The following is an 18965-nucleotide window of genomic DNA, read 5'->3' on the forward strand; positions in this document are numbered from 1 at the left end:
TCTCCAGTTCCTTGTGTCCTCTCGCCTGTGTCCACTAGAAGTTCTGGCAGGGGTAGAGGGAAACAATGAAGGTGAACATTTTGCTGTCAAATATATAAACCCATCTTCGGAATTATTTCTAGTGCCACTTTCCAATATCCTTCTCCTGGATGAAATTCTCTAAAAGGCTAGAGACAAGCTATTACTATTAAGCCAAATTATTTTTGTCTCCTTTTCAGACTTTTCACCCAAAATTGAGGAAAAGGAATGGATTGTCTCCTGTCCCTCTGATGAAAATAGCATATAGCTGTGAAGCATGGGTTGCCTTGGCAGGCCTGTACAGAGCTGGCCCAAAGCCTTACCTAACGCCCTTTGAAAAATGGCTATGAATGACGGGGGGGAGGGGAAGGGGGGAGGAAGTATCCAGTAACAGGATATCCCCTCACAGACTGCTTTGATTTCCTTACAGACCACTGGGGAATGGTTTGGATAGGAGGGCAGAGTGGTGCTTCCCTTGCAGTCAGTCCCTCCTTCACCCCTGCCCAGGGAGCTTTTCCTCCCATGTGCCTTTTGTCCTTGCTTAGGGAAGTCCCCTAACTCTACTTAAGCTAAACATGTCTTTGACATAGATTAGATGTGAGCAATAAGCCTCATGACTGCCCCTCCATTGAGTTGTGTATCCACTGAGTGTTCAGGAGTGAAGATCCGGGTTATGTTGCTTTCTCTTTGTCCCCTCGGGGTAAGACTACTGAAGGACACTATTGGTCTCAAGTAGATTTTGATGTCTGGTTTTTGCTTCATCTAGGAAAATCCAGAGCTTCCACATTGCTCTAGTCAGGAGGAAGCAGCAGCTGGAGGAGACAGCAGCAACACGGAGAGCTCAGCTCAAGTAAAGGTGGGTAGTCAAGAAGACAGTGGGAAAGATCAGGAAGAAGACGAGCAGGATGCTGCCTCCCTCAGGCCTGGCAAACGCCAGGGGAAAAAAAGGAACCATTGCCAAGTTGATGAAATCCAAGAAGATACAGACGTGCCCAATAAAGTCTCCAAACAAGGTACTAATTCTACCCAGGGAGAAAGTAGCTTAATGCAGATGACTGGGCTCACTGACATATATACTTATATACATATATACTTATCCTCTGTCTGGGGGCTCTCCTGGCTCGGAGCTTATAACTTAGCTCTGGCACTTTCCAGCTGTGAAAGCCCAGGGGTTGCTATGAGGTTTTCATGAGCATGTACAGGGTACCCTGATATCACACTGAAAGTGCTGTATGATAATTAGCATTCATAGTCAAGACATTGGTGCAGGCAGCCCATCAAGAATGCCATCCCATGCTTTTCATCATGTCACTTTCTTCCAGGCCAACCGGTTCCTGCCCTCATCCCTGTTCTGGGAATGTAGGATGGAGGGGTGTGGTCAGGTCTCACCTAGTTGTATTCTGAGAGGCAGTAGCTATGGTCTCCTATCTTTCCAAGGGAGATTGGCAGCACCAAGATCCAGTGGCAGCTCTGAAGGCCTGGCTCAGTCCTTGAAGTTGCCACTGCTGCTACTGCTGAGTGAGGTGCCTTCAGAATTTGAACGTTCCCCAGGAGCTCTAGCCTTGGACTGCTCTGTCTATGGGGACTGCTAAAACACCCCTGGGAGCCTACTTAGGGAATCCCATTGGCAATTGCTCAGGCAGCCACTAAACTAAACTCTGGGGGAAGTTTGAAATTGAAAATCTGAAAAACTTTTTTTTTCCCTTCAGAAGTACTGTCTGTAAAACCAAGTTGATCCAGCTCTGACTTAACTGTTTTCTAAATCACAGATCTTCCTGCTCATCAAGTGGCCAAACCAGATCTCAGTATTCCGCTTGCATCTTTTGATGCCTCTGACCTTGAATGCTCACTGTGTATGAGGTATGTGATGTGGGCCATCACTTACTGCCTGGTACTTCCTTCTCTTTGGTATCTGGGCCTTTCCTCTAGTAACTACTGAGTTAGTTAGTATGTAAAATCATGGCACAGATGAAATGGAAACCCCATTGTCATGAGACCGCTGCTGTCCCCAGCTTACAAATGGTGTTCTTCACATCCTTAAATCCTGACTTAGAAAGACCTAGGGAGTGACAAGGCAACAAAGGTCAAAAACTGATGGACCACAAGTTGAACATGTCTATTTGGTCCTCATTAGATTTGATTTTATTATATATGACTGTGCTGAAACAGGATATATGCTTTCCAGCCTGTCATGATCCTATTAACTTATATCAGCCTGTCTCACATTATTGCTTGAGCCTTAGAGGTATTTGAACTTGCGACCCTGAATCTAAACTACTACATTAAGAACTCAAGGCTCAAGGGTTAATATTAATGCCAAATAGTAGCCTAAATTGGGTTGTGTATGTTGTCTCTCCTTCCTCAAGAACAAATAGACTGATTCCGTGATTGTGGTCTGAAATTGAAGTTTATTTCATTTCATTGCTGTGATTTAGTGGCTGAGAGAAGGGGCGCTGAAGTCAGTGTTTGAACCCTAGCTCTTTCCGCTCACAGACCCTGTCCTAGACATTTGCCACCACTATTTTTTCTTTAGTAAAGTAGAAACCAGTGGTGCGTACTCCATGGGTTGTGATGATTAATTAAGAAAAACCATTTAATGCCTAGAGTAATGCCTGGAAAACAGTAAGTACTCCAAAAATTTCTCTTTTTTCTTCTTACCCAGAAGTCTTTAATGTTAGATCCACAGTCTTCTGGGGAATCTCTATGTATGCATTCAAATAGATCCATGAATTCATTGAAGTAATATGTAAAAGTGTGTGTGTGTGTGTGTGTGTGTGTGTGTGTGTGTGTGTGTGTGTGTTTCTAAGACAGAAGCATATACCTTTCATTAGATTCTCAAATGTGACTTTCTTCAAAAGTATTAAGATGGAACTGAGACACTTGAACAAATGTTGGCCTGTCTTTTGCAAGCTCTTATTTCTCTCCTATTGGTCATGTGAGTTTATGTTCTGAATGACTTTTTTATCATATGAATAAGAATAAGGCAACTATTACCTGAAACATGGACTTTTCTTAGAGAAAATATACTTGGGTCTAGGGCAATAACTCAGTGGCAGAGCACTTGGCTACCATTCATGAGGTCCTGGATTCAATAACCAGTATCGCAATAATAATAATAATAATAACAATAACAGTAAGATAATAATACACAAAAAATCTGTAGTAGCATAAGCAGGTGTGAGCTAGCTCAGCAGATACAGCACAGATGTCGTCAAACCAAGCTTTGAACACACTGTCAGGAGTCTGTTTAAGTGGTGTGGACCAGAGTGGGATGAACTGTAGAAACAGATCCTTTGCACCACTTCATCCAGCCCCTCACAACAGAGAGTCAAGTGCAGCACGCTAAAGCCAAGATATGAGATAGCAAACACCTGCTTTCAAGCAGAGACTGGGCCCCATCGTCACCACAGCAGTGCTGTGACTCGAAAGCCCATGATAGGCACTGTGAAGTAGATTTAATTTAGCTTACTCAGAAAGAGCAGCTCTTTGTTCTGCTTAACCCTCCTTAACACTCCTGCCAAAATCCAGGCGACCCAAAATCAAACATACAGACTCATCCTGTTTGTGTTTTCCCTGCGGAATAAAAATCCTGAGGTTGAAATTCCTTTGTTCCTCTTCCTTTTCTTTTCCTCTTTCATCTTCTTTGTCCCTAATCACAAGGGACTTTGTAGAAGAGTTAGGAATTTGGTCCAAGAAATAAACACACAGAGGATAAGCACCCCCTCTAGTTCACACCCCCTGAGCTTAAAAGCCATTGTGTCCCTCTTCCTGACCCCTTGTTCCATCTTTGCCCAGAGTAGCTGTTATGTAGGCTACTAAATTATAGCTAGACTCTCACTGCCTTGTGGTGTAAGGAACCTGGCTAGCCTAAAGCGCTTTTTGAGCTGAAGCCCTTAACACTTCAGCCCTTGGAAAGAAACATGTAGATTCCCTTCCAACAGGTTTGTCTGTAAGCTGCACATCAGATGCTGACCGAATTGGTTTTGTGTGGATGCCTTTGCCTGTATTTTTCTAGTCGTGAAAAGTTCCTTTTCCCACGTGTAGCCATTGCTATTTTTGTCACGATTGTTGTTGGCTTTTGTTTGGGCCCTCATGTGTCTTTGGAGGAGAGCCTTTGTATTTGGTTACTGTTCTTGTTGCTCTGACTAAATATTTGACCAGAAGCAGTTTGAGGGAGGAAGTGTTTATTCTGGCTTACCACTGGCGGGGATCATTCTCTCATGGTGAGGAAGGCCTAACAGCAGGTGGGCAAAGTGTGGCTGTAAGATCAGGAGTCCTGCTGCTTTCACAATACACAGGAAACAGACAGTGATGAGTGCTAGTGCTCGGCTCTGTCCACAGTTAAGATGGGTCTTTCCACTTCAGACTAATCTAGATAATCTCTCACAAGGGTCCTGGAGATTTGTCTCTTAGGTGAGTCTACATCCTGTCAAGTTGACAGTTAGCATTAATCGTCACAGGTCTAAAATCACAGATAAGTTCAAGCTGCTTGGTCATGAATTAGACATTTGTACCATCTGTATAAGATTCTAGACTGAATTTTAAGCCTGTGGTATTGCCCTGGCAGAGAAAAGTTAGACAAACCATGAATTTATACATTTTGATTTGAGAGAGAAAATTGATCGGGCTTTAAGTTTCACAGGGAAAGGGCAGAAAGTGTGAATGGAAGCCAGGTGTAGTAGTACACTGTAATCCCAGCACTTGGGACCTAGATGTAGGAAGGTGAAGAGTTCAAAGTCATTTTTGGCTACACAGTGAGTTCAAGGCCATCCTGGGCTACATGAGGCCCTATTTTTTTTTTTAATGAAAGAGTAATTAGAGAGTACATAAATGAAATCTTTATCAATCTCCAAGTCTCCATTGCTGAACTGGAAGAACTCCATTAAGGGAAGCCTCCCCCTAGCCCCAACACCTCAATACCCTGCCCTGCAATCATGAGAGGCATGAAATTCTCCTTGAGGTGTACCTGGCACATATCACCCTAGCCATTGGGGCTCATCTCTGGGCTGCTGTAAAGCGATACCTTTGGGATAATACTATATTTTGAGATGTGAAGTGAGAATAATTGCTATCTGACTAGTTCTCTGGTGACCCAGTGGCACTGGTGATAAGCAAAAGGATAGCTTTATATATAATCTAGTTATAGCTCCCTAAGTCACTGAGTATTAAGGTAGTTTACTTTTCTTTCTTTCTCTCTCTCCCTCCCCCTTCTTTTTCTTTCTTTGCTGTAACCTGATAGCAAAAGAACACAATGCAAGGCTGTCACTGGTGGGAAAAGATAGCTCTTTCCAGATAAGTCAGACATTTTATCTGGACGGACATCTAACGGAAGGCATTTTTTTCTTACTATTGTTTACCCCATCACTCCGATAATGTGAAATGCTTTCTTGTGAGACAAGCTGGCCCTGCTCTGATTTAAAACTGTCTCCCTGAAGTGCTTTCAAAATCCTTCTGTTAAATGGAAAAAGGACAGACATCCTCATATATACTTCTGTCTTCTTAGGTAAGAATCTTTGTGTCTCTTTCTAGAGAGCAGAGGAAGGAGGGAGAGTGACCGAAAGGGAAGGAGAAAAGTGCTTGTGGAAGTGTGTATGTATGCAGATGGATCGCCGGCCGGCCGGCTGACTGACTGGGATGTATTTAGTATATTGATGTATGTAGTCCTGGCTGTCTTGTAGACTGAAGGAGGAAGATTAGTTGTGGAGTCAAATTTGATTATACATTCCAAGCTTTCTGTCTACCAACTAGCTGTAAAATCTTCGGCATGTTATTCTGTCTGTTTGAGTTTTCATTTCCTCAGCAGTAAAATAGAGTTAATCATAATTACCACTTATTAATATGTAGTTAATTTTAATGGAAAAAGAGTGTTGCACACAGCCAGAAATATAGCAAGAAAAATATATTTATATTCTTAAAAGGGCAGTAGTCTCAATCATCAAGTTCTCAGGAAAAATAGTTTTGCATATTAGTAGTAGATAGGATTCATCAGTTATTCTCATATGTATAATCAAATGATATATAAAAGTATTCACATATGCTGAGTATGGTGGTATGTGCCTGTAATACCAATAGTCAGAAGTTTGACGCAGGTAAATTAGGAGTTACAGGCCAGCCTGAACTACAGAGTAAGAGCCTACCCCTGAAAAACACCAAGGAATCTGGGGGAGGGAACACATAATTCTAATCCCAGCACTTGAGAAACTGAGGCAAGAGGATTGCCAGGGGTCTAAGGCAAACCAGGGCTATATAACAAGGCCTTATCTTAAAAACAAACAATAAACAAAGAATGGGTAATAGTAGTGTACACCTTTAATTCCAGCACTCAGGAGGCAGAGGCAGGTGGATCTCTGTGAGTTCGAGGCTAGCCTGGTCTACAAAGTGAGTTCCAGGACAGCCAGGGCTACACAGAAAAATCCTGTCTCAAAAAAATTAAAAAATGCAAACAAACAAACAAACAAAAAACCCAAACAAAGTTTTGGAAATGTGATTCAGTGATAGAACAATTTCCTCACACTTATAAGGCCTTAGGTTTTATTTACACACACACACACACACACACACACACACACACACACACACACACCACAAATTCACCTCAGATGCACAGAATTCACCTCAGCAGTTCCTGAACCCTCCCTGAAATCATACTTCAGAAACCCATCTTGTATTGTAAAACATATATGTTCTGAAGAAAACATTTTAAAGACTCATGTAACCCCTTGGTTTAATAATTAAGACATCAGCAAGATCCCAGAAATTGTCCATATGCCTTTTCTCAATCAGGACCATACTTAACCACAACTCCTGTGTGGTTTGAATGAGATGATCCCCATAGCCTCATGCATTTGAATGGTCTACAGTTGGTGGCACTGTTTGGAGAGTCTTAAGAGGTGTGGACTTGCTGGAGCAGGTGTGTCCCTGGGGGCAGGCTTTGAGCCTTCCAAACCTTCTGCCATCCCCAGATTACTCTCTCTGTTGCCTGCTTGAGGTTTGAGGGGTAAGCTCTCAGCTTCCAGCTCCAGCTACTTTGTCACGTGCTGTCCTTGCAGGACCCTAACCTCCGGAACCATAAGCCTCATGTAAACTCTGTCTTCTCTAAAGGTTGCCTTGGTCATGGTGTTCTCTCACAGCAATATAAAAGTAACTAACCCAACCCCCAAGCTACTATCCTGAGTTCTATTCTGTTTCTCCTTATAATTTTGCCATATATATATATATATATATATATATATATATATATATATATGCAGCTGTAAATGGTATCATCTAGTTTGGCCTAAATCTTAAAACTTTGAATTCTAATGTATTTCATCAACCTGGTTGCTTCTTTTGAACTCAGTATCAACATGTAAGTGAAGTTTGTTCGTTTTCATTAGCACAAAGCATCTCATTGTGTGAGTGTGCCACAGTCTCTTTATCCTATTCTAGATGGATGCTTGGGTTGGCTCTAGTTAGGAAATATTATGAATGGTCACTGTTTTTGCATGTGCCACTGTTTGCCCATTTTTCTACTAGATTATTTCTTTTTCCTACTGCTTTAGGTGTGTTTTTCTTACAAGCTGTAGGTATATTTAGATACAAGCTTTTTCTTACCTGTGCATTTCAAACACTTTCTCCTACTATGTATTTTGTCTGCCCTTTAGTTATGCTTTTAAATGAACCTAAAAAGTCTTAATCTTAGCCCCGTCGAAATTAGCAATCTTTTCATTTATATTTAGTGTCTCTGAATTTTCTTGATTTTTTTTAAATCTCTGTGTCATAAAAGATGGTCTTCTATTTTATATGTTCTGAAAACTGTATTGTTTTCCTTTTCAGATTTACTTTTTCGATCACCTGGAATTGATTTTTGTGTATGATGTAAAAGAATCCACTTTCATTTCCCCATACAGATAGCCATTATAGCATTTATAGGGAATGCTATTTGTGCATTAAAAGTCCTCGTGTGGTCCTGTTTTAAAATGTTCCATTTGCCATACGTCAAGAATCCATGCCTGGGTCTATTCCTGAGCTTTCTATTCTGTTCCATGAATCTATTTGTCCTTGTGCTAGTACACACTGTTTTAATCACCATGGCTTTATAATAAGTTCTGATGCTTGGTGGAGCAAGTCCTCCCACATCCTTGTTCTTCAGATGTGTCTTGGCTCTCAGCCCTTTGCATTTCCTTATTGCATTTAGAAAGCAACTTGCCAAGTTTTCTCTCAAACAAATCAACCAATAAAGTAACTCATTGGAATGTATTGAGACTCACCAAATGTTTATAGTTCTTTTTTTAATTGATTTTTTTGAGAATGTCATATCCGAGTATTGTATTTACATCATTTTCACCTCTCCCTTTCCCCGCTACAACTCCTCCTGTGTTCCCTCCTCCTCCTTCTCAAATCATTGACCTCTTCTTCTATTGGCCTCTAATTAAGTATGTGTGATACCATATAATATGAGGCTGACAACCTCTTGCTCTAAATTGAACACTCTTGGGAAGTCAAAAGAAGCTGATCAAGATTTGTCTCCCTTCTTTCTGTGCTCAACATCTTGTTAAATGTGAACCACACTTCTTAATAGTCATCACCAGCTGACCCTAACTCCTGGTCCTGCTTCAGGTGAATCTCTCTTTACACAAAGTAAATCTATGCATCTCTGAATGTGCAGAACACTTTTTATTAAGGGTCCCCAGATTGATTTAGAAACATCCTCCCTTCTGAAAGCAATTAAAATAAGGTCTATTGAAAATATGGTACATGTGAACATATTTTTATACGTGAGAATGTAGATAGATATATGCACATATTATATGTATATGTTAATAGGAGTAAGTGCAGTAACAATATTACTTACTACTGCTAGGAAAATTGTCTATCCACACAAAAGACAGGCACATGTTTGTTACAGTTGTAAGAGCCTTCAGGCACCAAACATTACTTAAGTGAAGAAAAGATTAAAGGTTAGCAAACAAATTGAGTTTTTCCCTATAGTAATATGATGAAATGGGTCTCTGTGTGTGTCTGCATGTGTGTATCTCTCTGTGTGTATCTGTGTGCTTACAATATACTCAGGTAAACAGGTTGGCTAAATACTTTTTAATAATGGAATCTATTCAGACACTCGGAGCACTAATCTGAATTTTTCTTGGACCAAAGAGGAAAAGGCTAGAACCAATGTTACAAAATGATTTAGTTATGCCCTAAATATGAACCTATGCATCTTTCTATATATAGTTCAGAAATGGAAAAGAAAATGCTTTCCTTAGGTGTAATAGTACCAGTGATGAAACAGAAAAAGAGTACCCCTTCCACAGGTTTTGACGAACAGTTCTGTGAAACCTTAACCCTGAATTCCCCTATCTTTTTAAAATCTTTTTACAGTTGTCTCCTATTTCATTTCCTAAATTTCAGATTATTCTATGAGCCAGTCACAACACCTTGTGGGCACACCTTTTGCTTGAAATGTCTTGAGAGATGCCTAGATCATAATGCAAAGTGCCCGCTGTGCAAAGACGTTCTCTTCCAGGTAAACCGCTCCTTCTGCCTTGGTTGCATTAACTTATTTGTACTAACTCAGTACCCAACTGGATCCTAAACCACTGTGTTGTGCTTGACCAAAATCCCCTCCGCATCTGTTTGTTTCTGCTGTCTCCTAGACATCCTTTCTCTCTCCACAAAGTCCTTCAGGAAAATGAGGCAGCACATAGCTTTTCAATAACTGTCAGTAATGAAGCTCATTTATGTTAGAAGCAAAAACACGAAATAGATAATAAACACAAATCTTGGTTCTGGTCCCATTGTGGTACCTCATAAACAATTATCTTGAGTGAATTTTGTTTCCACTATCCTTGAACTAGATAGCTCTGATTTCTGCATACAGTGATGTTTATTTGTGCTTAAAAAGGTCAGCTGCTTAAGGCTCCAGCCACCACCCCACCAAAGAACCCTCTCAGACTGTCAATGTGGTCTTTCTACAACTCCTCAGGAGCCACTGTTCTTATTAGCAGATACTTGGCTGCTTGTAAAGCTCTGAAGACTTCAGATTCTTTAAAATTAACTACATAAGCTTACATCTTCAAGTGGGCCTTATGGACTTTCCTGTGGCAAAATAAAGGAATATGTCTTGCTTTCCTTCCTTTGGATACTTGGGGATCTCAGCTTACAAACAATATTAATATTGCTTCCCCCTTATCATCCTTGAAGAAAGGTTGCAGGTGCTGGGTTATCTCCAGAGAATGATAATGCATGCTGGTAGTTCCAGGATTTGGGAAGCTGAGACAGGAGCATTGTGAGTTCAATGTCTACCTGAGACAGAGTAAGATCTTGTCTCTCAGGAATAAAAGGGACTATTTATATGTTCCTGTAGGTCCAGAGAAGTGTATGTTGAGCTTCCCTTAACTCTGACTTTGACAGTAAGGAGCTAGAGTGAACCCATCATCCAGAGTAGCCTTGAGAATGAGAATGGGAAAGTGCTAAAGTAACGGCTTCCCTTAGATAAAGAGGTGGGATTTGCAACCTGATTGTTGATAAGATTTCCATGGTCCTTCTATTTAAATAAGACACCCATGCTGTGTTAACACTACAGAGTTCACACCAACAGAAGGAAGAAAGTCTACCATATGCTCAGCCTCGAGAGAAAAGCACTGTTACCATTTTAGGGTGTTTGCTTTTTGGAGTTTTGTTTTAGCATCAGCAGAGGGATCACTTTCCCACTTAGACTGGCTATCTCTTGAGTCACTGCTTTCCCCTAAAGCCCTTCACTGGACATTATGTTGCCAGGCAATGACAGTAGCTGATAAGGCATCCAGTAGGCAGAAGCTGTGGGATCTCAGGTTCAGAGGCTAGAAGATATTCTCATCTATCTCTGTATTCATACAAGGCCATACTTCTACCATTTAACAAAGTGATACATATTCCAATCATGTTCGTGGCAGAATAGAGACTCCTGGGGAAGAAACAAAATTGTCTGAAGCCAGCAGTTTGATACTCAGGAGCTCCCTCTGCTGAGTCCCACAGCAATCAATTCTCTGTAGCTGTTTATTTTTTCTTTATTATTATTTGAGAATTTCATATGCGTGCTGTATTTACTTGCCTTTTCCCTCTCACTTTCCACCCAACCCTGCCTGTGTTTTTCCCACTCCTTCTCAATTTTGTGATCTCCTATTCTCTAACTTTTGTTTCATATATGCGTGCATATAAATATAGGAATACAACTTCCCAAGTCCGTTTAGTGTTGCTCTCATGCATATGCTCTTAGGGCTGGCCACTGATACTGGATAACCAATTAGGGGGCTTCTCCCTGGGGAAGACTGATTCTTCCTCCCCCAGCAGCTGTTAATTGCCTGTAGCTCTTCATCTAGGAGCAGGGCTTCATGGGATTTCCTCCTTCCACACTGACAAGTTTTCAGGTGTTGTCCTTTGTTCAGGTCTTGTTTAAAGAACTGTGTTGTTCAGATTTCATGGGTACAAGTTTTCTATCACATAGAGAAGGAAGCACACATCCTGGTCCTCTGGCTCTTACAATCTTCCTGCCCTCTCTTCTGCGATGTCCCGAGTCTTACATGCAGGGGTTGTGTTGTAGTTGTATCAACTGGGGATGAGCACCCCACAGCGACTTGTTAATGTACGTTTTGACCAGTTGTAGCTTTCTGTAGTGGTCTCTGCTGCAAAGAGAAGCTTCTTTGGTGAGGGCTGAGAGCTACACTTATCTGTGAGTATAAGGATAAGTACTTAGAATGCAGTTACAAGTATATTATATTGCTTTAGGAAAGTGGAGGTAATAGATTCTCCTCTAGGTTCCATTGCTTCATGAGCATATATTTTAACATTCATTGTTTGGTCCATATTATTAAATACACACTACTTGTAGATCTCTACATATACATATGGTAGGGATGTTTGGGAAGGACAAACTAGTGACATTTTAACCTAAGTCTGATTCTGAATTTCAGTGATACCTAGATGGTGTCATAAACTGGCAAGTAGACAGTCACCTGTATTTGGCTGTTAGTGTATGTGTGGTTTTTATTTTAACTAAAGTTAAGACATAGAGACTTGGTCTAGGAGCCAGACATTCAATTGGAGTGGAGGCAGGGCAGGGCAGGGCAGGGCAGGATACATGAACATAGCCTTTTGGGTCTCTGAATCCTTTGACCAGAATCTTTCAGCACTTCCCAGATAGGGCTTGTAAGCACAGCAATAAACTGCAAAGGAAGTATGATTCACCCCTCTTTAATTCACTCATGAACATCTCAAATCTAAAGCTTTAGGTTGACTGCGAGATTTTCAAAAGTTTAATGCAATGTTTCTTTGTTAAAATATTTTTAATTATAAATGTTCAATTGCATGTTTTTTTAAGAAAATCAAAACTCTAACATCCAAAAGATACATATATTGTGGCTGTATTAGCTTCCAAATTATGGGTCCAAATTACAACACAAGAGTAATTTCACTAATATCTGGAATACATCAGACTCTGTGTTTTTCTGTGGACTGTACAATATTCTATTACCGTGTTCCCTTTCTAGTGCTTGCCATCAAGAAAGTATAGCAAAAATGTAATAATGGAAGAACTCATAGCTAAATTCCTGCCAGAAGAACTCAAGGAACGAAGGAGGCTTTACGAAGAGGAAATGGAAGAACTCTCTAAGTACGTACATGCATGTTTCTATTTTCCATTTCATGCACTTCAGATCACGGAAACTGACACACTTCGTACCAGCTCCTTGTTCAATGATATCGTGTTCCTAGTTTGAAATGGCCATGGTGAGGTTATTTACATCATGGAAGTCAACAAAGCTACAGATTGCCCCTCCCATCCCTCTCAGAAGCAGTTGTTAAACATTTACCAGCAGGTCTCTGAAGAAGTGCATCAGCCAAACCACAGAGCCACCTGATGCATCTCAGCACTAGTTAGTGCATGTTATGGGAAGGAGTGGATTAAGGAGTAGCTCAATTAGGAGACCTCATGAGACAACTGGAAGATGCCTTTTAGTGGCTTAAACAGTGGTGTGAGCCATACCTGGGGTTAACACCCAGTTCTATCACTGAGTATGTTTCGTGATCATGGGCATGCCATTTCACCTTTCTGGGGGTCGGTTTCCTTGCCAGTGACTTGAAGATGATAGCTCTTACATTATGGACTTGTTCTGAAGACCCCAATGAGTTGGTGCACAGCAAGCAATTAATGAATGGCCATGGTGCCGACACTCGCTGTGTATTTCCTCTGCCACACACGGTGTGAGAGGTGAAGGGGCAGGATGGAGACATAATTGGATCTTCAAGGGCTCTGACTGTTCTGCACTTAGCAGAAAAAGCAGGAAATAATAATAATGAAGTCCTGTACCTCTGACTGCTACCCTCCTCCCTGCCCTCCCAAAGAGTTCTCACAGCATTCTGAAGGCTTCCTGAGGGGAAAATCGCTTCAGTTTATATGCCCTCTGGGGAGAGACCATTTCTGAACTGCGCATCCGTCGGTTTGGATGTGCCTTCACTTGGCATGTTTTTCTCAGAGACTAGAATTCTTTGTTTCTCATTGACTTTTACTTTGAAATTACTCTGCACAGTTCTATCTCTTTCCTGATTCTTCACTTAGTCTTTAACCCAGCGGTCCTCAGCTTTCCTAATGCTGCGACCCTTTGATACGGCTCCTATTGTCATGGTGACCTCCAACCATAAATTATTTTCATTGCTACTTCATAACTGTAATTTTGCTACTGTTAGGAATCATAATGTAAATATCTGATATGCAGGATATCTGATAATGCAACCCCTGTGAAAGGGTTGTTTGGCCCCCGAAGGGGTCATGACCCACAGGTTGAGAATGGCTGCACCTCTCAGAGTCCTTTTCTCACTATCACTTAAGAGTGTACTAATCAATAGGACATACTGAGGGGCTTTCTGTTTAAAGGCATCTCAGGCCTAGCCCCTTTTAAGATTTAGACAAGAGGGCCTTACATTTCTTGGCCCATTTAGGTGCTTTGTCCCTACACTGGCTTTACTAGATGATTCAGAGGACCGGGATCTATGTATGACGAGTTGGCCCAGTTGGGGGATTCCCATAGGGTCATGTCCCTGAGTTTTCAAGGGTATTCATTGAAAAGCAGATTCCTGCATTGCAGTTCCAGAGTGAGTGCATCAGTATCTCTGAAGGTGTATTGGCTGAGTCTCTAGATTTGAGGGTCCCCCATTATTCTCATGTCCATAAGCGTTTGAGCATCAGTGGAACACATTTGTCTTGTTGGCCTCTTGCTGACTGCTCCTCCTAGCTGGGTCTGCTCTGAATAGTCTCTGAGAAGCTTGGCAAATTTGAAATGCATGTAAGGACTTTGCAGGCAGGTTTTACTGCCCCTCTGGAAAGCTGGGTGCATTTATACCACCAGTGCCACTCTTCATGCCTCAAGAAAAGTGCCTGAACTGGTCCATTTGGACAGAGAAAGGGAGGAAGAAAGGGAGGGAGGGAGGGAAGAAAGGAAGGAGCAGCATAGCTGTCACCCACTGTTTATGGTAATAGAGATCTAATCAATAAACTTAGAATGTGTGAAATGCCAGTTTAGGCTTTCAGACTTGGCTAGTCTCCACATTGGATCATGGAACTTGGCCTACAGCATCAAGTGCACCTCAGTGTTTTTGTATCATCCATTAAACTTTGATGACTCCTTGTCTTACTCCAAGGGAATCATATTGTGACATTTGACCAACCGATCTGTGCTCTACCCCGTTGGTTTGAGATCCATCTCGTATTCTCTTCCCGACAGCTTAAATAAGAACGTGCCTATTTTCGTGTGTACCATGGCCTATCCCACCGTTCCTTGTCCCCTGCACATCTTTGAGCCTTGTTACCGCCTGATGATTCGGAGATGTATTGAGACAGGCACGAAACAGTTTGGCATGTGCCTTGGAGATCCTGTCAAAGGGTAAGTGAGGAGACATAGGGAACAGGGAAGTTAGGCAGCGAGGGATTTCTATTTTACTTTGGAGGGTTTCTAGAGGTGGGGTCAACCAAGTTCATGAGGTTAGCCAGCTCAGAACACCAAAACATCTGTGAAGATCACAATCCCTCTGGGGCCTGTTTTACAGTGGGAAAGGCTCCCTATTTAAAATAACCCTAGAAGTCATATTTCATTAAGCAGGTGGCATACATTAAAAAACTTGTCTTGTGGGCTAGGGTTGCAGCTCAGCCTGCCTACCAGTCACAAAGCCTTAGAATCGATCCTCAGCACTATATAAACCTGGAGTGGTGTTGTACACCTACAATCCCAAAAGTGGAGAGTTGAAGGCCAGAGAATACAAAGTATAAGGTCATCCTTGACTACATATGAAGTCCAAGGACAGCCTGAAAAACGTGAGAGCCTGTCTCAAAAACAAAAGCCAGAAACAAATAAAGAAAATTGTTTTGTTAAGAGTGTTAGCCCTAGAGCTAAACTACCCACTTTTATATTTGAGTGCTGACCTTGGAGCACCTTTGATGTTGGGAAAATCATATAGCCTTTTTGTCCCCAATTTCTTTGTCTGTTAAGTGGGCATGATGGTATGCCTACCTAACTGGTCTTCCTTATTGGGAGAACTTATGAGTTATTGGTGCACTCCAAGCACTAAACACAGTTCCTGTCTAAATGCATCCATTTGGGATACTGTAACATAATGCTGTATAGTAAGTAATTTATAAGCAATAGATTTGTATTTGAGACAGGGTTTCATACTGTAGCCTAAGTTGACCTAGAACTCACTGTATAGCCCAGACTGACCTCAAACTCATGGCAATCCTGCTTCAACCTCCCCAGTATTAGAATTACAGGTGTGAACTACCACAGGCAATAGAAATTTATGCCTACTGTGAAGTCTACAGCCAATGTGCCATAATAGTCATTTTTTTTGGCTTTTTTTCTGAATCCAGAGCCTGTACATGCTAGACAGGTGTCTTAGTTGGGGTTTCTATTGCTATTAAGAGACACTATGACCAAGGCAACATTAATAAAGGAAAACAGCCGGGCAGTGGTGGCGCACGCCTTTAATCCCAGCACTCGGGAGGCAGAGCCAGGCGGATCTCTGTGAGTTCGAGGCCAGCCTGGTCTCCAAAGCGAGTTCCAGGAAAGGCGCAAAGCTACACAGAGAAACCCTGTCTCGAAAAACCAAAAAAAAAAAAAAAAAAAAAAAAAAGGAAAACATTTAATTGTGGTCACTCGCTTACAGTTTCAGGGGGTTAGTTCATTTGGTCATGGCAGGACATGGCAGCATGCAGACAGACATCTTGATCAGAAGGCAACAGGAAGTGGACTGAGATACTGGGTGTGGCTTGAGCATATATGAGACCTCAAAGGCCACCTCCACAGTGACACACTTCCTCTAAAAGGGCCATACCTACTCCAGCAAAGACACAATTCCCAATAGTACCACTCCCTATGAGCTTATAGGGGCCAATTACATTCAAACTACCACAGAAGGTATTCTACCATTGAACTATATCCTAAGCCTGTTTGTTTTATTTTGAGACCAGGTGGGTCTAAGTTATCTAAGCAAGCCTCAAAATTGTGATTCACCTGTTAACAGCCTCCTTTATAGCTAAGACTATCATTGTATGCTATCATGTTCAGGGTGTGATAAGGCCTTGTTGTGTTATAACATGGTAGAAAGACAAAGAGAAAGTGAGAGAAGGGAAGTCCCACCTTCCTCTTAATAATGAACACACTCTGGCAGTAATCAATCCACTCACGTGAGCAGACCCTTCATGGCCTGATCACTTCTTAAAGGTCCTGCCTCCTAACAGTGTTAAAATGACAATAAATTTCAACACAAGCTTTGAGAGGGACAAACATTTAAACTATAGCACTGCACATAATATGTGCTCAACAAATGATAGCAGGTGTACCATTATGTTCAGATCTCTTTTCTTTTTCATAGATGCTGCCTGTTGTATAGCTGCAGTTGTAGATCAGGGCACAGAAGTCCTCTAGCAAACAGCACAAGGTGCTAGGAATGGCTGGGGTCTAGGCCATGAACAATAAAACTCATCACCAATCTACTCTTTTGAACTGATTCTCAACATACAGGTTTGCAGAATATGGTTGCATCTTAGAGATCAGAAATGTCCAATTCTTTGCTGATGGCCGATCGGTGGTTGACAGCATAGGCAAGAGGCGCTTCAAGGTGCTCCATCAGGGCCAGCGGGATGGCTACAACACAGCTGATATTGAATACATCGAAGATCAAAAGGTGAGGGTGGCCAGTGCCAACAAACCTAACAGTCAAATTATCAAGGTAGTTTGATATACAAAGATGATTGCAAAGGGGTTTCTCAGAATTGTCTTGGGGCCTTGGCATTTCTCACCCAATTGCTACTGGATGAATGTTGTTGGGACTGCTGCCCAGTTGCATCCATAGTCCTCCCACCCCTTCCCTCTCCCCCTCCCCAAGGGGGCTTGATTTAGAATGGGGTGTACACATAAGTATTTTAACTACGGATTGATTTATATTTTCCAATGTATTTCTCTTGAGATTATGGTAGATTTAAATATAAATTTGCATTTTTAAAATGTGCAACTTGCCCCAGAACACTATTCCTAAATCAGAGTCATTCACCATCCCAAAAAGTAAAAAAAAAAGTCACATGTCCAATTATCGTTTTCTGAGCTAATGGGGAGATGAAGAGGTCAGTAATCCCACGCTCATTTATATTATTTATGTAGTAGATTAATGCATGATTAATGGATAAAACAATTTGACCTTGAAGATACACTGAGGCACAGATATATTCATACCTACCTTCCCAGTGAGTAGGAAAGAAAAAGATGTAAAGATAAAAAGAGAAGAGGGATAAGCCAGCACAATGCACTTTACTCATATGCCTTCACCTGAGCTAGCTCAAGCTTCTGGCTGTCTCTCTGCTTGCTGTTTCAGGCATTTTTCTCAGTTAAACCTTTTGTCTTCCTGCTCTCTCTGCCATATTTGTACTCCACCCAGCACCTGGCTCCTGGGTGTTCCAATCTTACACGGGAGAAAGCCAGATGGGTGAAGGAAAGGCAGGTCAGATTCTCAAAAGAAGGTCAGGTGTCAAAAACAACGCTGAGGTGGATGGAGAAGGTAGAGACTGCTTCACTTTCATTTTGACATTTTCAGGTTCAGGGAGAAGATTGTGCTGAACTCATGGGCTTACATAACTGTGTGTATGAGCAAGCATCCTCATGGTTTCATTCGCTCAAAACATCTCTGAAGAATCGAATACTAAATCATTTCGGTCCAATGCCAGAGAAAGATGAAGATCCCCAGGTATGCAAGAATATCCGTGTAGAATAGTTGGCCCCAGCAGGTGGGAGTGTCCAGGCTTTGTGATTAGGTGGTGTGTGGCTGTCATCCAACAAGTCAGTGCAGAGAAGAGGACAGATCCAATACAGGATTGTGTAGCTAGATAGTGAGCGGCATGGGTAAGACCAAAAGGATCCCAAGTCAGAATTGGGTTAACTGTAGTAAGTAGTAGGGACTTGGAACTAAGACAAATACTGAGAAATAAGCGAGGTGCGAGGAAGACAGCAACAGCAGTGACTGAAGAACCTCCAGGGGGAGCCCAGACCTGCACCTTGGTAATGCTAGGGTGACAGGACACATGCACAGGCCAGGGAGTAAGACACACGGTAACTAAGGCTGCTACTTCCGGCCAGCTTCTCCAGTCCTGCAGGAGCTGGGAGGTAGGATCACCTACACGACAAGAGTCCAGCTGCAGAAACCTTCATATCCAGCCCATCTACGCATAGCCCTGCAAGTCTAGACCCTCACCATTGTTCCTAGCTTGAGCAGGTCCTGAGAAAACTGGCCCCCAGGACATGGTTCATTAGGTTCTACTGGATTGCTCTTCTCCTTGAGGAACAGGTCTCTGTGAGCTCAGGCTGCAGATCCAGAGTCCACTAGGCAAGTGGGGAGAGTTTGCTTTCACCACACTTTGCCTGCCTTATTTCAATCAGGCAGTGTTCGTGGGG

The 18965-nt window shown here is 42.0% G+C and overlaps 1 protein-coding gene across 2 annotated transcripts in view; it reads left to right on the plus strand.

Annotated features, from left to right (window-relative positions):
* Nucleotides 1-18965, plus strand: part of Lonrf3 (LON peptidase N-terminal domain and ring finger 3) — a 42146-nt gene that overhangs the window by 15621 nt on the left and 7560 nt on the right. For both annotated transcript variants that reach the window (XM_052738119.1, XM_052738118.1), the window contains 7 exons: nt 785-1031; nt 1788-1878; nt 9409-9523; nt 12525-12646; nt 14754-14912; nt 17046-17208; nt 18112-18261. In XM_052738119.1, the coding sequence (XP_052594079.1) occupies nt 785-1031; nt 1788-1878; nt 9409-9523; nt 12525-12646; nt 14754-14912; nt 17046-17208; nt 18112-18261 (1047 nt within the window). The remainder of the gene's footprint in view (nt 1-784; nt 1032-1787; nt 1879-9408; nt 9524-12524; nt 12647-14753; nt 14913-17045; nt 17209-18111; nt 18262-18965) is intronic.

Source organism: Peromyscus californicus, unplaced genomic scaffold (genome assembly GCF_007827085.1).
Source record: "Peromyscus californicus insignis strain IS unplaced genomic scaffold, ASM782708v3 Scaffold_10__1_contigs__length_136768540, whole genome shotgun sequence".
Taxonomy (NCBI): Eukaryota; Metazoa; Chordata; class Mammalia; order Rodentia; family Cricetidae; genus Peromyscus; species Peromyscus californicus.